At 27.7% G+C, this 20,166-nt stretch overlaps 1 protein-coding gene across 3 annotated transcripts in view; it reads left to right on the top strand.

Annotated features, from left to right (window-relative positions):
- The window catches only part of LOC127287511 (uncharacterized), a 404,468-nt gene that overhangs the window by 101,995 nt on the left and 282,307 nt on the right, over positions 1 to 20,166 (top strand). For all 3 annotated transcript variants that reach the window (XM_051314503.1, XM_051314508.1, XM_051314514.1), the window contains one exon: positions 16,833 to 17,108. In XM_051314503.1, coding sequence (XP_051170460.1) covers positions 16,833 to 17,108 — 276 coding nt within the window. The remainder of the gene's footprint in view (positions 1 to 16,832; positions 17,109 to 20,166) is intronic.

The following is a 20,166-nucleotide window of genomic DNA, read 5'->3' as shown; positions in this document are numbered from 1 at the left end:
AGGTTTTTTGGTTTGCTGATAATAAACCCGACATGGTCATGGACCCAGTACGGACAATTCATCATATTCATATCATTTCATCATTTTCGAGCAAATCCGATTAGTTTTAAAATTTTCGTCCGCTATATTGGATCCGCCATTTTGAATTTTTAAATTCTGACATCATATTCGTAATCAGCGACCCCAAAAACCCCCGAGTACCAAGTTTCGAGTAAATGCAATTGATTTTTAACTTTCATGTCCGTCATATTGGATCCGCCATTTTGAATTTTTAAAATCTGACATCATATTCGTAATCAGCGACCCCAAAAATCCCTGAGTAAGAATTTTCAAGCTGATTTAGTTACTTCTGCTTGACTCATTATAACCTTTTGATATCAAAACTTTAAACGCTTTTTTCTCAAAACATTATATATAAAAATGGTAACCACTAGAACTCAAAAACTGTTTGACCGATTTCAAAAATTCAAGTTGCATTCGATTCAGTGGAAGTTTTTGCAGGTCCTAAACCTCTAATATATTTAAAATATTCAATAATCAGGTTTTTGTGAGTGATTGATTGTCAAAAAAATGGTGTTTTTTCAGTTTTTTGGGTTCCAAAGCTTGCCATTTTTTTAATTTTTGATTTTTTTTAATATCTCGAGGTTTAGGACCTGTATTAGGTCTTAAACTTTAACCCTCAGAGCACATACTGGGTCACACAGACCCTGTCATTAATTTCAATGAAGTGTAATTTGAAAAGTCGGCAATACAACACGAACCTAAGGCCATATAGTGGTAACTAACTAATAAGGAATAATAAGTAACATGATAATCCAAAGAAAATAATAAAATACTAGTAAATATGTTATTAAAAAAGTATAGTTTTAAAAAGTTGTGTCGAAAATCACATTTTTATCGTCTTAAAAGTTACCTTCGTTAAACTACAAAATAAATACCTTTTTTAAAAAATAAAATAAGGTGGTATTTTTTCCCTTATTCTAACACACTTCGAGAATATAAATCCCAATTTTTAGCTTAAAATATTAAAAATTACAAAACTTACATTTTTTTTTTAAATTCAATTTTTTCTTTTTAATTAGTTAACTTCACGAATTTTTTTTCAATATGCAAATAATTTAATAATATTTCTCAACTGCATATTCTTATTTTACAAGGTTCAATGAATAAAAAAATATTTTTTTTGTGTTGATCAGTCCAATAGTTCAAAAATGGGGGAGTTTTTTAAATTAAACAGGGTCACAGCGACCCAGACTGTGCTACTTGTTCGAAAAAAGAGGTGTGTGCTCCGAGGGTTAAAATCACGTTTGATTTTTTTATTTTAGATGATTCTGCGATGAGCTACAGTGGTTACCGTAAAGGACCTTGATTTTGACCAGTGTACATAGCGACCTCTGTAGAAGGAGCATAATAATATTTTTTAAGATCGCAATTTTTTTTAAATAGTTCTTGACGTATATAGTAACATGTAAAAACTTTTGATCAATTATATTTTAAAACTTATGAGTACACGATCTTTTAAAAACCTTCTATTTTAGGGCAAAAAAATTTAGGAAACCCCTTAACCAAATTATCCTGGAAAATCCCAATTATTTTTTAAAATTTGGATAAATGACTGGTTTTTTTGGGATTTTTCGGATTTCTTTTTTTTTATTAATTTGTTTTTTTTTCCTATTGAAAATTCAATTGACTTAAAGTTTCCAGTTGGAAATAAATTTTCATTGATAACCTCTCCTTAGAGAGGTGGTGATCAGAGTATCATCTCTGCCATCTATAAAACATAAAATAGTGTTATTATTTTTATTCGTAAGATAGTTTTAGTTTATCAATATATTTTTGAAACCTTTGACTCTCGCTAATTATTAAAATTGAAGTACTTTTGTCTAATATATTCATAATGTCGTAAGGGCCGTTGTGATAAAAATCATATTTATTTTTCTTTTTTTATTTTTTTAAACGTATGGTTTTTTGACTATTTTCCCTAAGAATTGTATGTTGTAAAAAACAGTTTTTTAAAAGATATTAAAGATATTTAGCAGCGAAATTTTGTATTTCTGTTCATCCTGATTCGTAACTTTCTAAATTTTCTTCTAGAGGAAAAGAACTAGGGGTTCTATTTTTGGATTAGTACTCGGTGTTTCTTATTTTGTTATCGCTCGGACACTGATACCTTGAAAAATAGTAAACATCATAATTAGGTAATTGATGTTTATAATTAGCTTCGTATTCAAAGATGGGAAATATCCATTGGGACTTATGCGAACAATTATTGTCGAATTTTTATTTCGTTACTTTTGAGTGAGTTGTATTATACTGATTTATTATAGTTCATGCAAGATATCCATTTATATCCTTTTTCAAAATTTTAAATCTATTATTTAGTTTCAAAATTATTTAACTTCTTATTTTGCTTATGATATTTTACGAATATCATTCTCTACCAGTTGAAATAAAAAAATTTGTTTCGTTCTTTCTAAATCATATAAATTAATTTGTTGTGCAAAAAGTATTAAAATATAAAAAATATATTTAACATAAATATAAAGGGTTTGGAAATAGGTATGACCTAAAATATCAAAAAAATTCAAAATCGACTCTTAATTGAGCTTAGTATAAAAAAAACCTAATATATTGACAAATATTAACCAATTTTCTTCATAGAGTTTTTATTTTAAAGGTTTTTACATGTAATTACATATAAGAAAAATATTTAAGATACTTTTTGTAAGTAATTACATGTAAAAACCTTAAAAATAAAAACTCTATGAAGAAAATTGGTTAATATTTGTCAATATATTAGGTTTTTTTTATACTAAGCTCAATTAAGAGTCGATTTTGAATTTTTTTGATATTTTAGGTCATACCTATTTCCAAACCCTTTATATTTATGTTAAATATATTTTTTATATTCTAATACTTTTTGCACAACAAATTAATTTATTTGATTAAGAAAGAACGAAACAAATTTTTTTATTTCAACTGGTATATAAATGAGCGGATGGGAAGAAGAACTCGCCGAGGCGCTCGGCTGACGCTGTATTGCCGAGTATCTATTGTCCAAATGCCAAAAAAATTAAATTTTGAAATTTTGAGTTTTGAAAAGTGCTACCTTATAGGAAATAGAAAGGCGCATCTTTTTTTCTTTTGAAGTTTTTTTAAAAAATAATTAGTTTAAATAATAATTGCAAAAAACTGACAAATTTTCATTTTCATTTTTCATTCAATTTTAAAACATATATCGTCCTAACTTTGACAAATGTTGATAAAATTAATTGGGATTTGATATACAAACGCGTTTGAGTTCACAGAAGACGATAGTGTATTAATAAACTTAAAAATTATCAATTGTTTAATAATATTTAATAGTTTTTAATTATGAGTAAAAAATCACGTTTTCTTACCTTTGCCGACAAAAAGTCTGTGGGGAAGTTTCGAATTCAAAGAACTTCCAGGGATACATTTGTTTATCAATTTATAAGGAAGTTTTTTGGAAAATTTCAAATTGATTTGTTGAATAGATTAGAAAATATTCAAGTCTTAACAAATTACGCGTGGCGCGCTAGCGAGTAGTGGCGTAGATTGTATGCGTATTCTGCTGTGCCCAACATATCTTATGAATACATTTATTTACTACTGCAAAGAATTTGTTTTACATTTATTTATATTAACAAAATAATTAAAAATATAATAATAATTAATAATTAATTACAAAATAAATTATAAAAAATTATTTTATTATTATTATCATTATTATTACTATTATTAAAATGATTGCAAAAATAATTATAATAAACTTAATGTACACATAGTATTTTATGTATTTTTATTATTTACTATTAAAAATTTGATTATTATAAATATAAATAAATGTAAAACAAATTCTTTGCAGTAGTAAATAAATGTAATCATAAGATATGTTGGGCACAGCAGAATACGCATACAATCTACGCCACTACTCGCTAGCGCGCCACGCGTAATTTGTTAAGACTTGAATATTTTCTAATCTATTCAACAAATCAATTTGAAATTTTCCAAAAAACTTCCTTATACATTGATAAACAAATGTATCCCTGGAAGTTCTTTGAATTCGAAACTTCCCCACAGACTTTTGGTCGGCAAAGGTAAAAAAACGTGATTTTTTACACATATTTAAAAACTATTAACTCAAACGCGTTTGTATATCAAATCCCAATTAATTTTATCAACATTTGTCAAAGTTAGGACGATATATGTTTTAAAATTGAATGAAAAATGAAAATGAAAATTTGTCAGTTTTTTGCAATTATTATTTAAAGTAATTATTACTTTTCAAAAAATCTTCAATGGAAAAAAAGATGCGCCTTTCTATTTCCTATAAGGTAGCACTTTTCAAAACTCAAAATTTCAAAATTTAATTTTTTTGGTATTTGGACAATAGATACTCGGCAATACAGCGTCAGCCGAGCGCCTCGGCGAGTTCTTCTTCCCATCCGCTCAAATGGATATCTTGCATGAACTATAATAATCAGTATAATACAACTCACTTAAAAGTAACGAAATAAAAATTCGACATTGTTCGCATAAGTCTCAGTGGAAATTTCTCATCTTTAAATGCATTTCATAGAGATTCTAACTTTTAAAAATCGACGATGGACCAAATCACTAATCTGTTCAAAAAAATAAAACATATTTCTTTAAAAAAATATGTTATATTTTTTTAAAAAAATTTAAAAAAAGTTGTTTTTTTAAATATGTTATATTCTTTTGAACACATTAGTGAATTGGTCCATCGTGGATTTTTAAAAGTTAGAATCTCTACGAAATGCATTTAAAGATGAGAAATTTTCACTGAGACTTATGCGAACAATGTCGAATTTTTATTTCGTTACTTTTAAGTGAGTTGTATTATACTGATTATTATAGTTCATGCAAGATATCCAATATATATATTTATATATAAAATATATTTAAGATACTTTTTGTAAGATTTGTTTGCCTACAAGTTTCAAACTGACTGGAGATATCTCGAAAAAAGGAGCAGCTAGGATTTTGATCTCAACTGATTTTTACTTCTGATATGATGTAGAATGATCCCCAAAAACCCGATTTTGGATCCATTTTAGTCAAACTTTTTTTTGGTTCAGGCATGGTGTGTCAAATATCATGTAAGTCATCCTAGCGTGCGTGCGTGGTTAGTTGGTTAAGTTGTTGGCTTGCGAATGTTAGGGTCGTGCGTTCAATCCCCAGCGTTTCGGGATTTTTCGCTGTTAGGTATATAGAAATTAAATATTATAAGGCATGTATAAACGAAAGTAGTAGGGGAGAGGATGAAAAAATGGATCTCAATACTAATATTAATGATAATAATTTTAGTACTTTGAATAGTTTTTTTACTAAATTTTACAGTTGATTTAACCGTTTTTACATAATTGTCTCAATTACTTTTTGTTAATGGGCGCCTTCTGGAACCATGGAAATTAGTAACTGCAACCTAATGAAACAGTTAATGTGACTGACAATAAATCATTGAAATAACTTCTTTATTTGGTTAAATTTACTGTAAAAGTAGTAATTTTTACTATACTTTACAGTTAATCTGACAATTTATACATAGTTGTTTCAACTACTGTTTGTTCACAACCGCTTCCTGGAACTAGGAGAAATAGTTAAAATTTAGTCAAATTCACCATGAATTTTTTTGAGCGTGCATTAGAATTGTGTATGTCTCTAGATGTTAAAACAGTGTTTTTGGTAGCATTTTTATGTTGAAATAATATAAATTATTGATAAAATTGTAAATAAAAAATGTGTACCCATTATGAGACATGAATTTTATAGTGCACCTTTGTCCTATCAAAGCGGTTTCTATTATGGGACACTGAACAAATTGTAGCTATAATGTTAATTATTTTGCATAATTATAACGATAATAAGTTGTATTTTTATTTGCGCAAAATAAATTAAAGATTTAATATAATACACGGTTATAATAAAAATAAAAAATAAAGTAAAAAAAAAGTTATGTGCCATCTGCTGCTGTCCTCTAGCAGTCATTTTTTGTATTAATGTACACTGAGAAAAAAGCACTATTGACTCAATAGTACCGATGCTATTGAAATAATTTTTTTGAAACAATAACATACTTTATGAATCAAATTAAAATATATTAAAATAGAACAATTCATGATTTTAAACCAATAGCCTAATGTTTTCTATAGAAACATTTTCAGTAGTTGTGATGAATGTAGAATTTATTTTTTCATCAAAGAAACATTATTTGATATCAAATAAGTGTACTGATTAATTAAATAAAAAAATATTTGTATTAAAAAATAGTGTTTTTAATTTGTATAAAAGTATATTTGAAACAATACAAATTGCTTTCGATTCAATAGCACATGCTGTTGTTATAATACTTGAACACAAGAAAATTTTGCCTGAACCGTGTACGTATATGTTCTCCCAGATAATTAAATTAAAGTATGAAAGATTGTACGCATTAATGATAATCTCGATAATAATAATAATAATAATAATAATAATAATAGAATAAAATTGAAATAATTATATTTTTTAATTTAAATCAGTTTAATAAATAAATTGATTTAAGAAGTTTTAGCATACAAAAAATAAAATTTTTTAATTTAGGGACTCATACTTGATTAATTAATTTTTTAGAGACCTTAAATAAGGAAATTAATTTTGAAAATAAATTTTGGGAGACTGGGGATCGAACACAGGTTCGACGAACGCAAACGCAATACCTAACCAACCGAGCTACACGAGCAACAATGATTGGAAAAAAAATTTTGCACTTAAGCTACAAGTGATTTTATTGGTTACGGAAAATAGCGAGATAATTTAAAATGGGATTTTTTGTTTTGACAGTATATAACCAAGCAAAAATTATCTTAACCATCGAAACAATTCGTGAAATGAAAGTTAGCCAAGGATTATGTTAAGTTTTAATTAATTTTTTTAATATAAATAATTAAGATATAAAGATATTAATATATAATATTAATAGAGAGAAGATGTCTTTTTAAATTTTGTGCCCTATTGGCTTATATTTATTTAATTACATCAAAATTTGACGCGTTTCGACACAGTATTCTGTATCCTCATTAGAAAAAAAACAAAACAAGATAAATAATCAGGTATTTTTTCTGATGAGGATACAGAATACTGTGTCGAAAAGCGTCAAATTTTGATGTAATTAAATAAATATAAGCCAATAGGGCACAAAATTTAAAAAGACATCTTCTATCTATTAAAAATGGCTTAAAATAAAGAAGTATTTACTTCATACAATATAATATTAATATATTAAAAAATAAAAATTATTATTAAATACTTTAAAAAAAATTCACGCCAAGTTTTTATAACTGCGCCTACGATAAAAATTTTTCTTAATCAAAAAATTGATTTCAATTAATTATTTTGATAATTAATAACACTATTTCATATTTAGACCAAAACTATTCTTTTTTTCTACATTACACGAATATTTTAAAATTATAATTTGTATAATTTTTTATTTTTAAATTTAATTATTAATATTAAAAAAAATTAATTAAAACTTAACATAATCCTTGGCTAACTTTCATTTGATACATGTCACTGATAAGGGTGACTAGAATTTATGAAGATTGTGAATATTATTGTTATAATAATTTATAATTTATTTATAATAGAGCCGCCGGAAAGTAAAAGGGCGCATAAAATTTGTACGGCCGTTCGAGTTGGCCCCTGACGCTTGAAAAATCGATTTAAAAAAAAAAAATTTTTTTATTACTACATTACTGGAAATTTTATGCTGCATCTTTTTCCTTCTATGAAAAAAATCTCTATCTTTTTCTGTTTTCGAGTAAATCGGAAAAAACTGGATTTTTAGAAAACACGAGTTTAATTAAATTTTTCACTTCAACTCGCTCTAAAAAACAAAGTTATAAATATTTTTTGACAAAATTCACAGGAATTATAGTTTAAACTATTCTTAAGACGACAAACTTTGTATGAATGTGATTTTTTTATTTCCAAAAAAGTTATGAATTTTTTTGTTTCACAGTGACAAATTTACGTTTCCAAATTTTCAAGGGCTTCGTTTATCTGAAAAATTTTCAGTCAGTGAAAACTTATCCCGAAAAAAATGTTCACTAGGGCCTTACAAACATTTTTGTAAAATATTTTTGCAATTGGAATAGCCGTTTACGAAATATTATTGAAAAACTATTTTCCGTCAAACGGGCGGGAGTCAAAAACTTCTCGTTTGTGTAGAGCCGGCTAGTACTCAGCGATGGCTGCAAAGGTCGTTTATGTTTTTAATTAAACTTGTGTTTTCTAAAAATCCAGTTTTTTTCGATTTACTCGAAAACCGAAAAAGATTTTTTTCATAGAAGGAAAAAGATGCGGCATAAAATTTCCAGTAATGTAGTAATAAAAAAATTTTTTTTTTTAAATCGATTTTTCAAGCGTCAGGGGCCAACTCGAACGACCGTACAAATTTTATGCGCCCTTTTACTTTCCGGCGGCTCAATATTTGTGTATATCTATCTATCTATATGTGTCGTTCCACGGTGAAAGGGAACTTAGCTGCAAATGACGAATTTCACAGAAAACGCGTTTAAAGTCAAGCGTCTCTGTTTGTTGGAGACGCTCGATCGAAAATCAGCCACACTACTTCACTACTACATTGAATTTCGTGCATGCGTGAGCTGAGTTCAGCTGAGCTTACTTCGTGCATCTTCGGTTTTACTCTTTGGCGCTAAGTTTGAATGAATACATTTTAATATTTTTGATTCAAAGTTGTGTAGTTATGAAAATTCGGAATTTCAATCATAATTTCAAGTAAAAGAAATTAATTTTCAAGTAGAAATTATGCAAAATTATTAATTATTATATATTTACAAATTTTAAAAAACATTTTCCTTCTAATTAAATAAATAAATTACTGTTTCTTAATTGATTAAATAAATTAATTTAGTAAATTATTTTGTTTTTTTCTATCACTCAATTAAATTAAATAAGTAAATTCTTTTAATTACTTTTTTTCTAATTTTTCATTGAAACTATTTCTAATAATAATTTAAGAAATTATTAAACTATACGTATATCACTCTATCGCTAGCGTTACGCGACAACAAATACGCATTCCACTCTGTCGCTAGCGACACGCGTCAGCGCAAAACGCGCGCGTTTCGTATATGTGGAATCAGCATTACGGCCCACCGATACCGGGAGTCACTCTCAGCGAGTCGGTTATGGTACAAATGCCGGAACCACCTCGTGACGCCATATTGGATCCGCCATTTTTAATTTTTTAAAAACTGACCTCGAATTCGTAATCAGCGACCCCGAAAACCCCCGAGTACTCATTTTGGTGAGCTTCGCTTAACTTAGTTTTATACAAAACTGATATAGATCGAAATCGCTTGAAAATATACTAAAAGTGAAAAAGTACTTTGTTCAATAAATGTAGTGTAGAATTGTCATTTTTTATCCGATCGAGGTCTATAAAGGCTTAAAAGTTTCGTAATTAAATATATTATTAATAAAAAATTTAAATCTTGCCTTTTTTTAATTGTTTGACTTTGAAAAAATCAGCGAAAGTTAGATGAATGTCTAAAAATCATTAAAATTTGCTTGAAATTTGAACTTTGATCGACTGTAACTCTGACAATTTTGAATGGATTTTATTGGTTGACCAATGGTTTGAGAGGTAATTTAATTATCTTTCAAATGGTGATTTATTTTTTACATTTGGATTAACTGCTTTCTCTACCGGTGACTTTATGTGACGTCACACCTCGAAAATGCATAATTTGATGTTACAAAAAAATTGCACGAGGGAAAAAAATTTTAAATATGATTTTCTTACTCAAAAAACACATAGGGTAACGGCACCAGTGAAGGAACTGACACCAGTGAAAGAACAAATTTCATGTTTTGCATTCTAATTAGTGTAATAAGCAATTTGGTATTATAAATTATATATTTTTATGTTCCTTATTTAATTTACGTCTTTAGTATCTAAGATACCTAGAGAGTTAACACGTAAATTTTATAAAAAAAAATTTTTAAAAATGTTGTGTTGTAAATTTATCTTCAACAATAAGAACTCTTCTCTGACACGTTATTTCTTTTTTCACATTTAACTAATTTAAACTGCCTTAAATCGTCGGTCTTCTTTAAACTAAATTTATCTTGTGTATTAGAAATACTTCTTTTCATTTAAAAGCTAATAAAATATTAATTTGCCATAAGAAAAGCAAATTCCGTCATTGGGGGGTTTTTTTTTATTTAGTAGTGAAAGAACAGAAATGTTTTTTCACTGGTTCCAATGCAATCCAATGAAGGAACACCTTCAACGAATAGTCTGAAGTCAAACAAAAAAATGACAAAATCAAATAGGTTAACACTGTTAGGTTACAATAATATTGTCAAAATAAATTGCAACTAGATGATTGATTGTAGGTTATAAATGCATTTTCAATTAAAAATAAGATTCTGCAAACTTAGTTAAAAAATATTCATAATTATCATTAATTTACCTTTATTTTAGTATATTACAAACATTTTATTACTTTATCTTTGTTTAAATATATTTTTTAAATATATTTTAAATATATATTTCACATTGTTCTTTCACTGGATGCAGAAAATTCTTCAATAAGACAATTTGTTCTTTCACTGGTGAAATAGGTATGTTTTACTTATTAATTAAAATTTTAATTAACATCTTATATTTATGAAAATTAAATATGACCTTCGCTTTCTACACTTAATTAGCTATCGAAAAAAAATTGGTAAAAAAATTTTCAATAACTGCATTCAAAAATAATAAATGATAAAAGTACACTGAAAGAAAATTCATACTACTAAGTATTAAACTCATATTAGAGTTTAATATAAATGTTACAATTTAGGGAAAAAGTGCACCTATATTGATTACTATTACAGTTTTTATGAAATAATGAATTTAAGAGTAACTATTATTTTAAGAAATAAGAATTAGTATATTTATTTTAAAAATTAGTATTTTCTTTATGAATTCACAGAATACGAAATATTATAATAAATAATTTCACAAAATAGTAAGAAAAGTAACATATGTATATCCGTATACTTATTTCACATTTTGTAAAACTTTATATTAAAAGTCACGGATTTTCCCGAGAGACTACGAATTTAACCGAAGTTCTGTCTGTTTGCGGCTTCGTGTCCTACTCGAACTTCTACGACTTGATCCGATTTTCGAAAGTGTTGTTAACCAGCAGAACGTACCTATCAACTGTCAACACACGTGTTTCAAATGTTTATAGTGCCACAGAAAACATTTATAATTATTAAATTTATTATTATTTTTATTAATTTTTATTTTTTGATGTCATCTTTACAATTATTTAATTTTTATTTGCAATAAAAATTTTTATAACAATCATAATTTTTAATCTGAAAAAAAAGAAAAATCTATATAAACAATTAATAATAAAAATGAACCCAGCGTAACCTCTATAAAATTACACCATTGGCACTAGTAAACTATTTTTTATTATTAAGTTATTATAAGTAAACTTCTTTCTCGCAAGTGGTAAAAATATTCAGTAGTTAGTATATAAGAAAACGATATATGCCGACCCCCAGCGAAATTTATCGTTATGCGTATAGAATTGTAAGTGTAGGTTTCGTTGCGATCGTGTAATGTCTATGTATAAGCGAAATGAACGTGCGTGTTCATTAGTATGTGTATTAACCTGTATCGTAAGTGTGAATGTGTTGTTCCTAGTCTCACTCCTCTTCCTCCCGAGAATTAACGGAAACGTCCGACAGTTTCCGCTTTTTTTCCCTTTTCTTCCGACATTCTGAATTTTTCGTATAAAGTTTTACAAATATTAGAACGCTACATTCCATATAATGCAACAACTCTATGAGAATTTAATATAATATTTTCAAATATTGGTAATCTTTTTACGTTCTTTCTACAATAATTATTAATATTTGAAAAAAGATTTTAAGTTGGAACTTTAGTATAAAGTATATTGAATTTTAATAAAAAGTACACTTTTCCCTAAATTCTAAAAGAATATATTAAAATGTAATACGCATTTTGTTATTTTTTCCTATGAAATTTCTTTCAGTGTATGCATTTCCTTAAATGTTCTTTCACTGGTGCCGTTACCCTATTCATCGAAAAAAAAATGTTTTGTTCGAGTGACAATTTCACTGTAAACCTGTGTAATAAATTAAAAAAAAAGACCGAACTTAAAAAAAAAGTCAACAAAATTTTTTATTTTCAGAAAAAAGGGTCAAATTTTGATTTTTTTGAAATTTTTTTTCACCAATGTAAAGAGCACAAAAACACATTTGGAAAACATATATGTCAAAAGTTTTTTTATCTACTTATATAATATTTACAATTTTTAGTTAATTAATTAACTATTACGGTTCATAAAAAATTATACATTTTATAAACAAATAAAATTATCGTAATTCTGACGTTACTAAATGAAAGTTGACATAATTCCACATCCAACTAGCTCTATATGAAGTACGTTGGATTAGTATATTGTAAATAAACAATTGGCTAACATGGCAATTGTTTATAAAAAAATCCTCTAATCCCAAATAGCCCATATAGGGCTTGTTGGATGCGGAATTACGTCAGCTTTCAATTGGTACCTTCAGGATTGCAATAACTTTATTTATTTGTAAAATATTTTATTTTTTATTAAAATTAATGTTTAATTTTCAAAAAAGGGTCAAAATTTTAATTTTTTGAAAGTTTTTTTTGCACTATTTGAAAAAGCAGGAAAAAACCTTTCGAAAACATATAGGACAAATTTTTTTTCTTATTTCTGTTTAAAAGTTACAAGTCTTCAAAAATTCACTGTTTAAATTTTTCAAAAAAATTCAACCCCCTCCCTATCCAACAGTTTCTGAAAAAACCTACTAACAATACTTCGTGGTTAAATTACTGACCTTCAGGGTGAGTAACTTTGTAAACTCTGCCGTGTGATATAAAAACTTAGTTAACTGACATTTTGACGAAAATAAATGAGTTTTTGGTATCAATGAACTCGTAAGAAAAAGCTGCGTCTAATAGTTATAGTTTAAATAATTTTTGCAAATTATTGTATATAAAAAATAGTTATTAAAAATCTTAAAAACTCCAGAAAATGAAAGAATATTTGATAAAAAGTTGAGGAAAGTACTTTGCGTAGTCCAAAAAACAAATGAGGCTGCGAGCTCGAATATAAGATTTGAAGGAAAAACTTAGTCAAAGGCAGTTGTGTGTTTTTTGTATCAAATAAGTAGTCGAGTTTGAGCGTTGGATTTGAAATAAAAACCTCACATTTGCAGCGCTTGCAATTAGCTAAGTTCTTCCATCAAAAATTGAGTCGAGTCAGAGCCGAACGACTACTTAACTGCAATTCGGCTAAACTCGGATTGTCCTCGGGTCGCAGGCAGTAAGCTGCTGTTTCCCTTGCTTCTGTCAAAACTTCAACTCAGAGGTTATGTTTAGCGGAATGAAAAGTGTATCAAGTTGAAATTGAGAAATAAAAAACGAAGAAATTGTAAGTAAAATTAACTCAGACGATTTTTTTTAATGTTTTTAAACTTAATAATAAAGATTGTTCATTTCATTTCAGTAGTTTAAACGTATATTATTATTATCATTATTCAAAATTAACATTGTCTAATTAGTTCTTATTTGGTGAAAATTTATTTGCAGTGTTCATGTACTTTTAAAATGATTTGTGAATTCGTAAAACGTATTATAGAACTGTTGCAACTATCCCCTTACCACATGACGTCACTGCAGTTAGCTAAGTTCTGCCATGAAATCAGCAGACCGAGCTCGCGTACCTATTTCGTGGACACTACGCAAAGGACTTTCCCAAACTTTTTACTTCATATTTGCATTCGGAAAAACACACAAGTGCATTATTTCATATAATTTGTTTAAATAATTAATTTTTTATTTCATAATTAAATAAAGCACCATCATTATACCAAGTATGTGAAGTTAAATTTAATAATTTTTTAATTCTTATTAGTTTTCTGAAAGCAAACAGTTTTTCCCTATTTTTTCGCTTCGACATAAATGTCAGTTAACCAAGTTCTTATATCACACGGCAGAACTATGTGCAAGTTACAGTCTGATCCGATCAACTTTTTTTTCACTTAGTTCGCTGCAGGAAATTTATCCCATAAATATGACTATTTTCTAGCAAGATTTAAATTAATTATTGAAATTTATAGTCAGAAAAAAACAGTATTACTTTCTATTCACATTATCTTATCGGTTTTAGACACTTGATTGTCAATTATACATATAATGTTAACTTTAATTATATTACCACCCAAAGTGGACCGGGCATTGTTGACATTGCCTAGAAAAGCCGCATAATATAAATAATTCTAGACATTGACCGAAATTGGCGGGCATTGTCGACGACAATTTGCTTCATTCGAATGAAGCAAATTCGAAGCAAATGTCTTCGAACGGTATTGAATAAACCGTTTGATGCGACAATCTACTATTTCATTGATTCAGTAGCATTTCTTTCTCAGTGTACAAGAAATATATAAACAAGTATCGCATAAATTGTGTACAAACAAAATTTGGAGGTTATGTTGGATTCAATTAATTATTTTATTTATATATTGTATAATTAAAATAAATAAACAATGATCCTTGAGAATAATTATAATTAGAGATTTTGTAAATAAATTAACAAATTGAAGTGTCTTATAATAGGATCGGGGTTTAAAAAATGTACTTTGATTTGAGACAAAGCCTTTTGCCGTCCCATAATTTCAGACACGTATGAAATTATGAACTTGTTATAAGACATTTATTTTTCTCAAGAAAGTAATTTAGTTTAAATTATGTCATTTTTTAAATAGATTCTAGAATAAAAAACGAATTATTTCATCACTTATACATAACACATTATAGTCTTAATTTTGCAGAATAATAAAAAATAAGTCACAGGGTTTTAGACATTTTGCTGGAATCATGAACGATGTTTTCCATTTTTTGACTTTACGCAATAATCTAATTTTTTAAAAATTTAAATTAATTTTTAGCTCCCCAGTGTGCAAGGATACAGAACAATTCTGTAACAGTTCTAGAACAAAAAAGAACAGTTTCTAGAACTTGTTACTAACTGGTTACTAAAAATATCGTCCCCCTGAAGGAACAGTTCTAGAACAGTATTCTAGAACATTGTTCTAGAACAAATCCATAATAATTACAAAACAAAATTTTTTTAAAATGATCTTTTTGCTTGAATAAAATAAGAAAAACATTTGTTATACATTTACATAAAAGTCGACATTTATTCACTGTTAATCCTTAAATCAGTTCTAACACACATTAAAAATTATTTTTGATTTTTTACAAATACTAAATTTAAATATAAATTTGAAAAACAATTTTTAAAAATAATGAAAAACTTATGTATAAACTTATGTATAATTCATACAATCTAATTCGGAGTATTACTATAATCATTTTAATTATTCGCATGCAACATGACAATAATCACGCATTTATTGTCATCAAGAGCGATCTTTAAACATTTACGTTTAACTTTTATATTCAATAAATATTTGTTCCTATGAATTTCACTATCTTCTTTATTTATCTTTACTTCTTATAGGCACACATTTTTTACATACCAGAAAACAATTGTTTTTAAACAATGTTACTTTTATTTTATAAAAAACTTCTAGAACATTCGCAATGGAACTGTTCTATAACAAAGCAGGAACCATGCTATGGCACAATTCTAGAACAAATCGAGAACTAATGTTCTAGAACATTGCATTACAGAACAGATACAGAACAAATCTATAACACAGTTCTAGAATTGTTCTATAATAAAATGATAACAACTGTTCTAGAACACTGTTACCTTTTTATTATAGAATAGTTCTAGACCGTGCACACTGGGTCATTTATTATTTTATTTCTGTGAATTATAATATGTGTTTTATCATGAAAAAAATTATTCGGTTTACTTTTTTAATGTACAGGTCTTAAATGAATGTTTTCTAAGTTTGTCCTATAATAGGTAAAATTTTATAAATTGTCCCATAATGGGTTCTTTTACCTTATAACTGTCAAAAAATGCAATAAAAAATAGATTTTTTTACTCCCGCAATAGGAACCTCCCCTTAAAGTCAGCATCAAACCACTCCTCGCACGTCTGGTGTACCAATAACTTCCGACGAGACTGTCGAGGGGACTGTATACTGTACAGTTATCAAAAGTATACGAAGCATTTTGGCAAAGATGCTATTAACATCTCAAAATAAAATATTTAAAATAATTAAAAAGTGGCTACCAGATTATCTTCAAAATGAATAGCAAAACTTCCGAAATTAATATAAAATACTTTTATTTCCATGTATTCGTTTATTTTGATCTATTCTAATTTATTTTTGTTAAAGTTTTTAATATAGACTTTGTTATTTTTCTTATCTAAAATCTTCAGTCACGAAACTTGGTGAAAAAATTATATCAGCAAATATGTATTTTGTACTTTATTTTTTGAAATTAGAAAAATACATATACCCATTAAGCACACACTTCCTTTCCCCTGTAAAAAACAATTATTCAAATCTCTTCCGTATGAGCTGTTGCGCAATTTAAGTATGGCCTCTTGACCATATATTTTTATTTTTATATACTCATCTGTCAGTCAGCACTTAATATCATACAACCGTTCTAGGCCTTTTCATTTTATAATTATTATGTAAATAATAAGTTTTACGTTTAAAATTAAATGTGATAATTTGTTTAGCGATCTTTTAAAAAATGTTTATATCAATTTTTATTGCAGCTGATCGTCGATGTGATGGTCTTATGATTTTTGTGAAAGAAGTTAAGATGCGCCTAAAAGGTCCATTTGAACTCGATGTTTATGCAAATTTAACATTAGATGAATGCCAAGCTCTTTGCTCAAGAGCAGAGAAGTATTTTTGTCGAAGTGTTGAATATGATGAACAAACTCATCAATGTGCTATTTTTGAAGAAGACTCAGTTTCTCAAAGAGATGACATTGGTGGAAACAATAGTCCAAATCAACATTTTTATGAACTTGTTTGTTTAGACAACCGTAAGTTACAAAAATTTATTATTTATAGTCAGTTTTCTGATCACTGTTTAGTCATATTTTAAGTTGCTTAATATTATATAAAAATGATTTATTATAAATTCACTACGCACATAGCACAATATATTGCAGTAAGGATACTTTAAATTTATTTAAGGTCATGTGATATATTGTTAAATAAATATAATATAAGGCATAAAAATTGTTAGAATAACTGACACTCCTAACCACACATTTTCTAACTATTTTCAGGTGTTTTATAATAATTATTTAATAATATATTAACATTTTCGCACATGACAAACATTCCTTATCATATTTGAAACTCCTCCATAAAATTCCAACTCAATCCATTTAGTATTTTACGAGAAAAGTAACCGACAAATTAACATTACAGACCTATCAGTCACATAACATTAAAAGGCTTGTGAAATTACACCGCAAGCTCGCAGTAGACTTAAGTTAAAATTAAAACTTCCACAATATGTAACCTTATATGGTAAGGCCATTTTAAGATTGAGACGCATGAAAATCCCATAAACTTCATATAGCAGAAATGCCATTTGACAGAAATTTATATAACAGAAATTTTATTGGACAGAATATTTACATGGCAGACAATTCATATAACAGACTTTTCATTGGACAGACGTTTGATTGGACAGAATTTTTATCGAACAGAAATGTCACTTAACAGAAATTTTATCTGACAGAATTTCCATTCAACAGAACATAAGTATAGCAGAACTCTCATAGGATAGAATATTTACACGGCAGACGATTCATATAACAGACTTTTCATTGGGCAGACGTTTGATTGGACAGAATTTTTATCGAACAGAAATGTTACTTAACAGAAATTTTATCTGACAGAATTTCCATTCAACAGAACATAAGTATAGCAGAACTCTAATTGGTCATAATTTAACTTTTGCATCATACATTCTCATCCCTGCTATATTTTTAACTTGTCGGTAAAGTAGACGTAGAGGTCAGTAGTTGCTATTTCTTTCTCGCCCCAAAGTTTGAATATTAAATAATAAAACTAATATTTTATTTACTTATAATTATTAGGTATTCATTATCAATAATAATGAAATAAAATATTAGTTTTATTATTTAATATTCAAACTTTGGGGCGAGAAAGAAATAGCAACTACTGACCTCTACGTCTACTTTACCGACAAGTTAAAACTAAAGCAGGAATGAGAATGTATGATGCAAAAGTTAAATTATGACCAATTAGAGTTCTGCTATACTTATGTTCTGTTGAATGGAAATTCTGTCAGATAAAATTTCTGTTAAGTAACATTTCTGTTCGATAAAAATTCTGTCCAATCAAACGTCTGCCCAATGAAAAGTCTGTTATATGAATCGTCTGCCGTGTAAATATTCTATCCAATGAGAGTTCTGCTATACTTATGTTCTGTTGAATGGAAATTCTGTCAGATAAAATTTCTGTTAAGTGACATTTCTGTTCGATAAAAATTCTGTCCAATCAAACGTCTGTCCAATGAAAAGTCTGTTATATGAATTGTCTGCCATGTAAATATTCTGTCCAATAAAATTTCTGTTATATAAATTTCTGTCAAATGGCATTTCTGCTATATGAAGTTTAGGGGATTTTCATGCGTCTCTTAAGATTACGTGGTAAGTTTGTAGTAAATTTACAATAAACTTTCTACATAGCACCATATTTTGCAGGAAGCTAACGGGAAACTAACCAAGTTAAGTTCGGAATTTAACACAATTAGTTTTCTGTAGCTCTATATGTCCCCCGCTTTTGACTTTTCCGTGTTAGTTTCCAGAAAGTTATAGGAGTAAGTTTTCTGAAAAAAGGAGAGAAAAGATTGTGAAACATTAAATTGTTAGTTTATAGGAAGCATGCTTAACAAGATTCTTTAAAACAATTTGTGGTAAGTTTACTTATACTTTGTGTGAGGCTGATTGGGCGATAGTCTGCAGGATCTCTTTCCCCTTCTTTGGTATGGGTACAATCCTCGAGTAACGATCTTCAAGCAAATATGTTTAATTTTTGAAAAATTCGTCATCCATATTGCCTCCGCCATTTCGAATTTTCCAAATCTGACGTTGGATTCGTAATCAGCGACCCAAAAAACCTAAGAATACACAATAATACTTAAATTAAATTAATTACTTTTTTTGTACTGTACCCTAAAATTAGCCCTGTCAAAAAAGATGTCACGAAATGACTTTTTGTGGGCTATTTATGTACCCTAGAATGTCAAAAGATTAAATATTTTTCGTAATTATATTTGAAAATATTACAATTATAATTTAGAATTACACTGAAAACTCCCAAGAGCGGACGAACTATCTGCGCGGGGTGGTAAAGAGTGAGGAGGGAAGAGATTGGCGGGATCAGAAATCGAAAATAGAAAACAGGAGCGTCTGCTTTGAGTGTACCGTTATTATGCAAGCACCTTTATTGTCTTATTAATTACTAAATTTTTGAAAAAAAATATTAATTATAAAATGAAAACTTACAATACTTTACTATAAAAACAAAATGTATTAATATTTATAATAATATGTAAAATGTATTTTGCTAAAAATGTATTTTGAACTGGCAGTTCATTGTATGGCCCTGAGTGTTTATAATATTCCACGTAAAGAACATTTTTCCGTAGAGCGGACTAAGACTAATGCCGTACGCTCTTGGTAGTTTCCAGTATAAAATATAAAAAACCTGCTATTAAATCTTGTCTTTTATGGAATTTGTTAACTTTCTAAGCATACGAAAATATATTTATACTTAAAAAAAGTTTTAATTTGTTGACTATAGATGCCGCTAAAGTTGGTCTCGTTTCTCTTCAGGGCAAATCGGTGGGCAAGATTCCGGTTAGACCGTTTAATACAAAACAAAAATTCAAATTTTTTTGAATCTGTGATAGATTTAGCTTTAGAGTATGTAGGATATTTTAAAAATATTAATTTTTGTGGATTTGGCAGCTATTTGAAGGAAAAAGTCGATTTTTAGAACGAATTTTTTTCAAAAAATCTATTGCCAAAAAAACAAACAAACCAATAAAAAATCCGC

Source organism: Leptopilina boulardi, unplaced genomic scaffold (assembly GCF_019393585.1).
Source record: "Leptopilina boulardi isolate dan_hultmark-lab unplaced genomic scaffold, ZJU_Lbou_2.1 LbouV2_122, whole genome shotgun sequence".
Taxonomy (NCBI): Eukaryota; Metazoa; Arthropoda; class Insecta; order Hymenoptera; family Figitidae; genus Leptopilina; species Leptopilina boulardi.
This window is presented reverse-complemented; position numbering and strand designations above follow the sequence as displayed.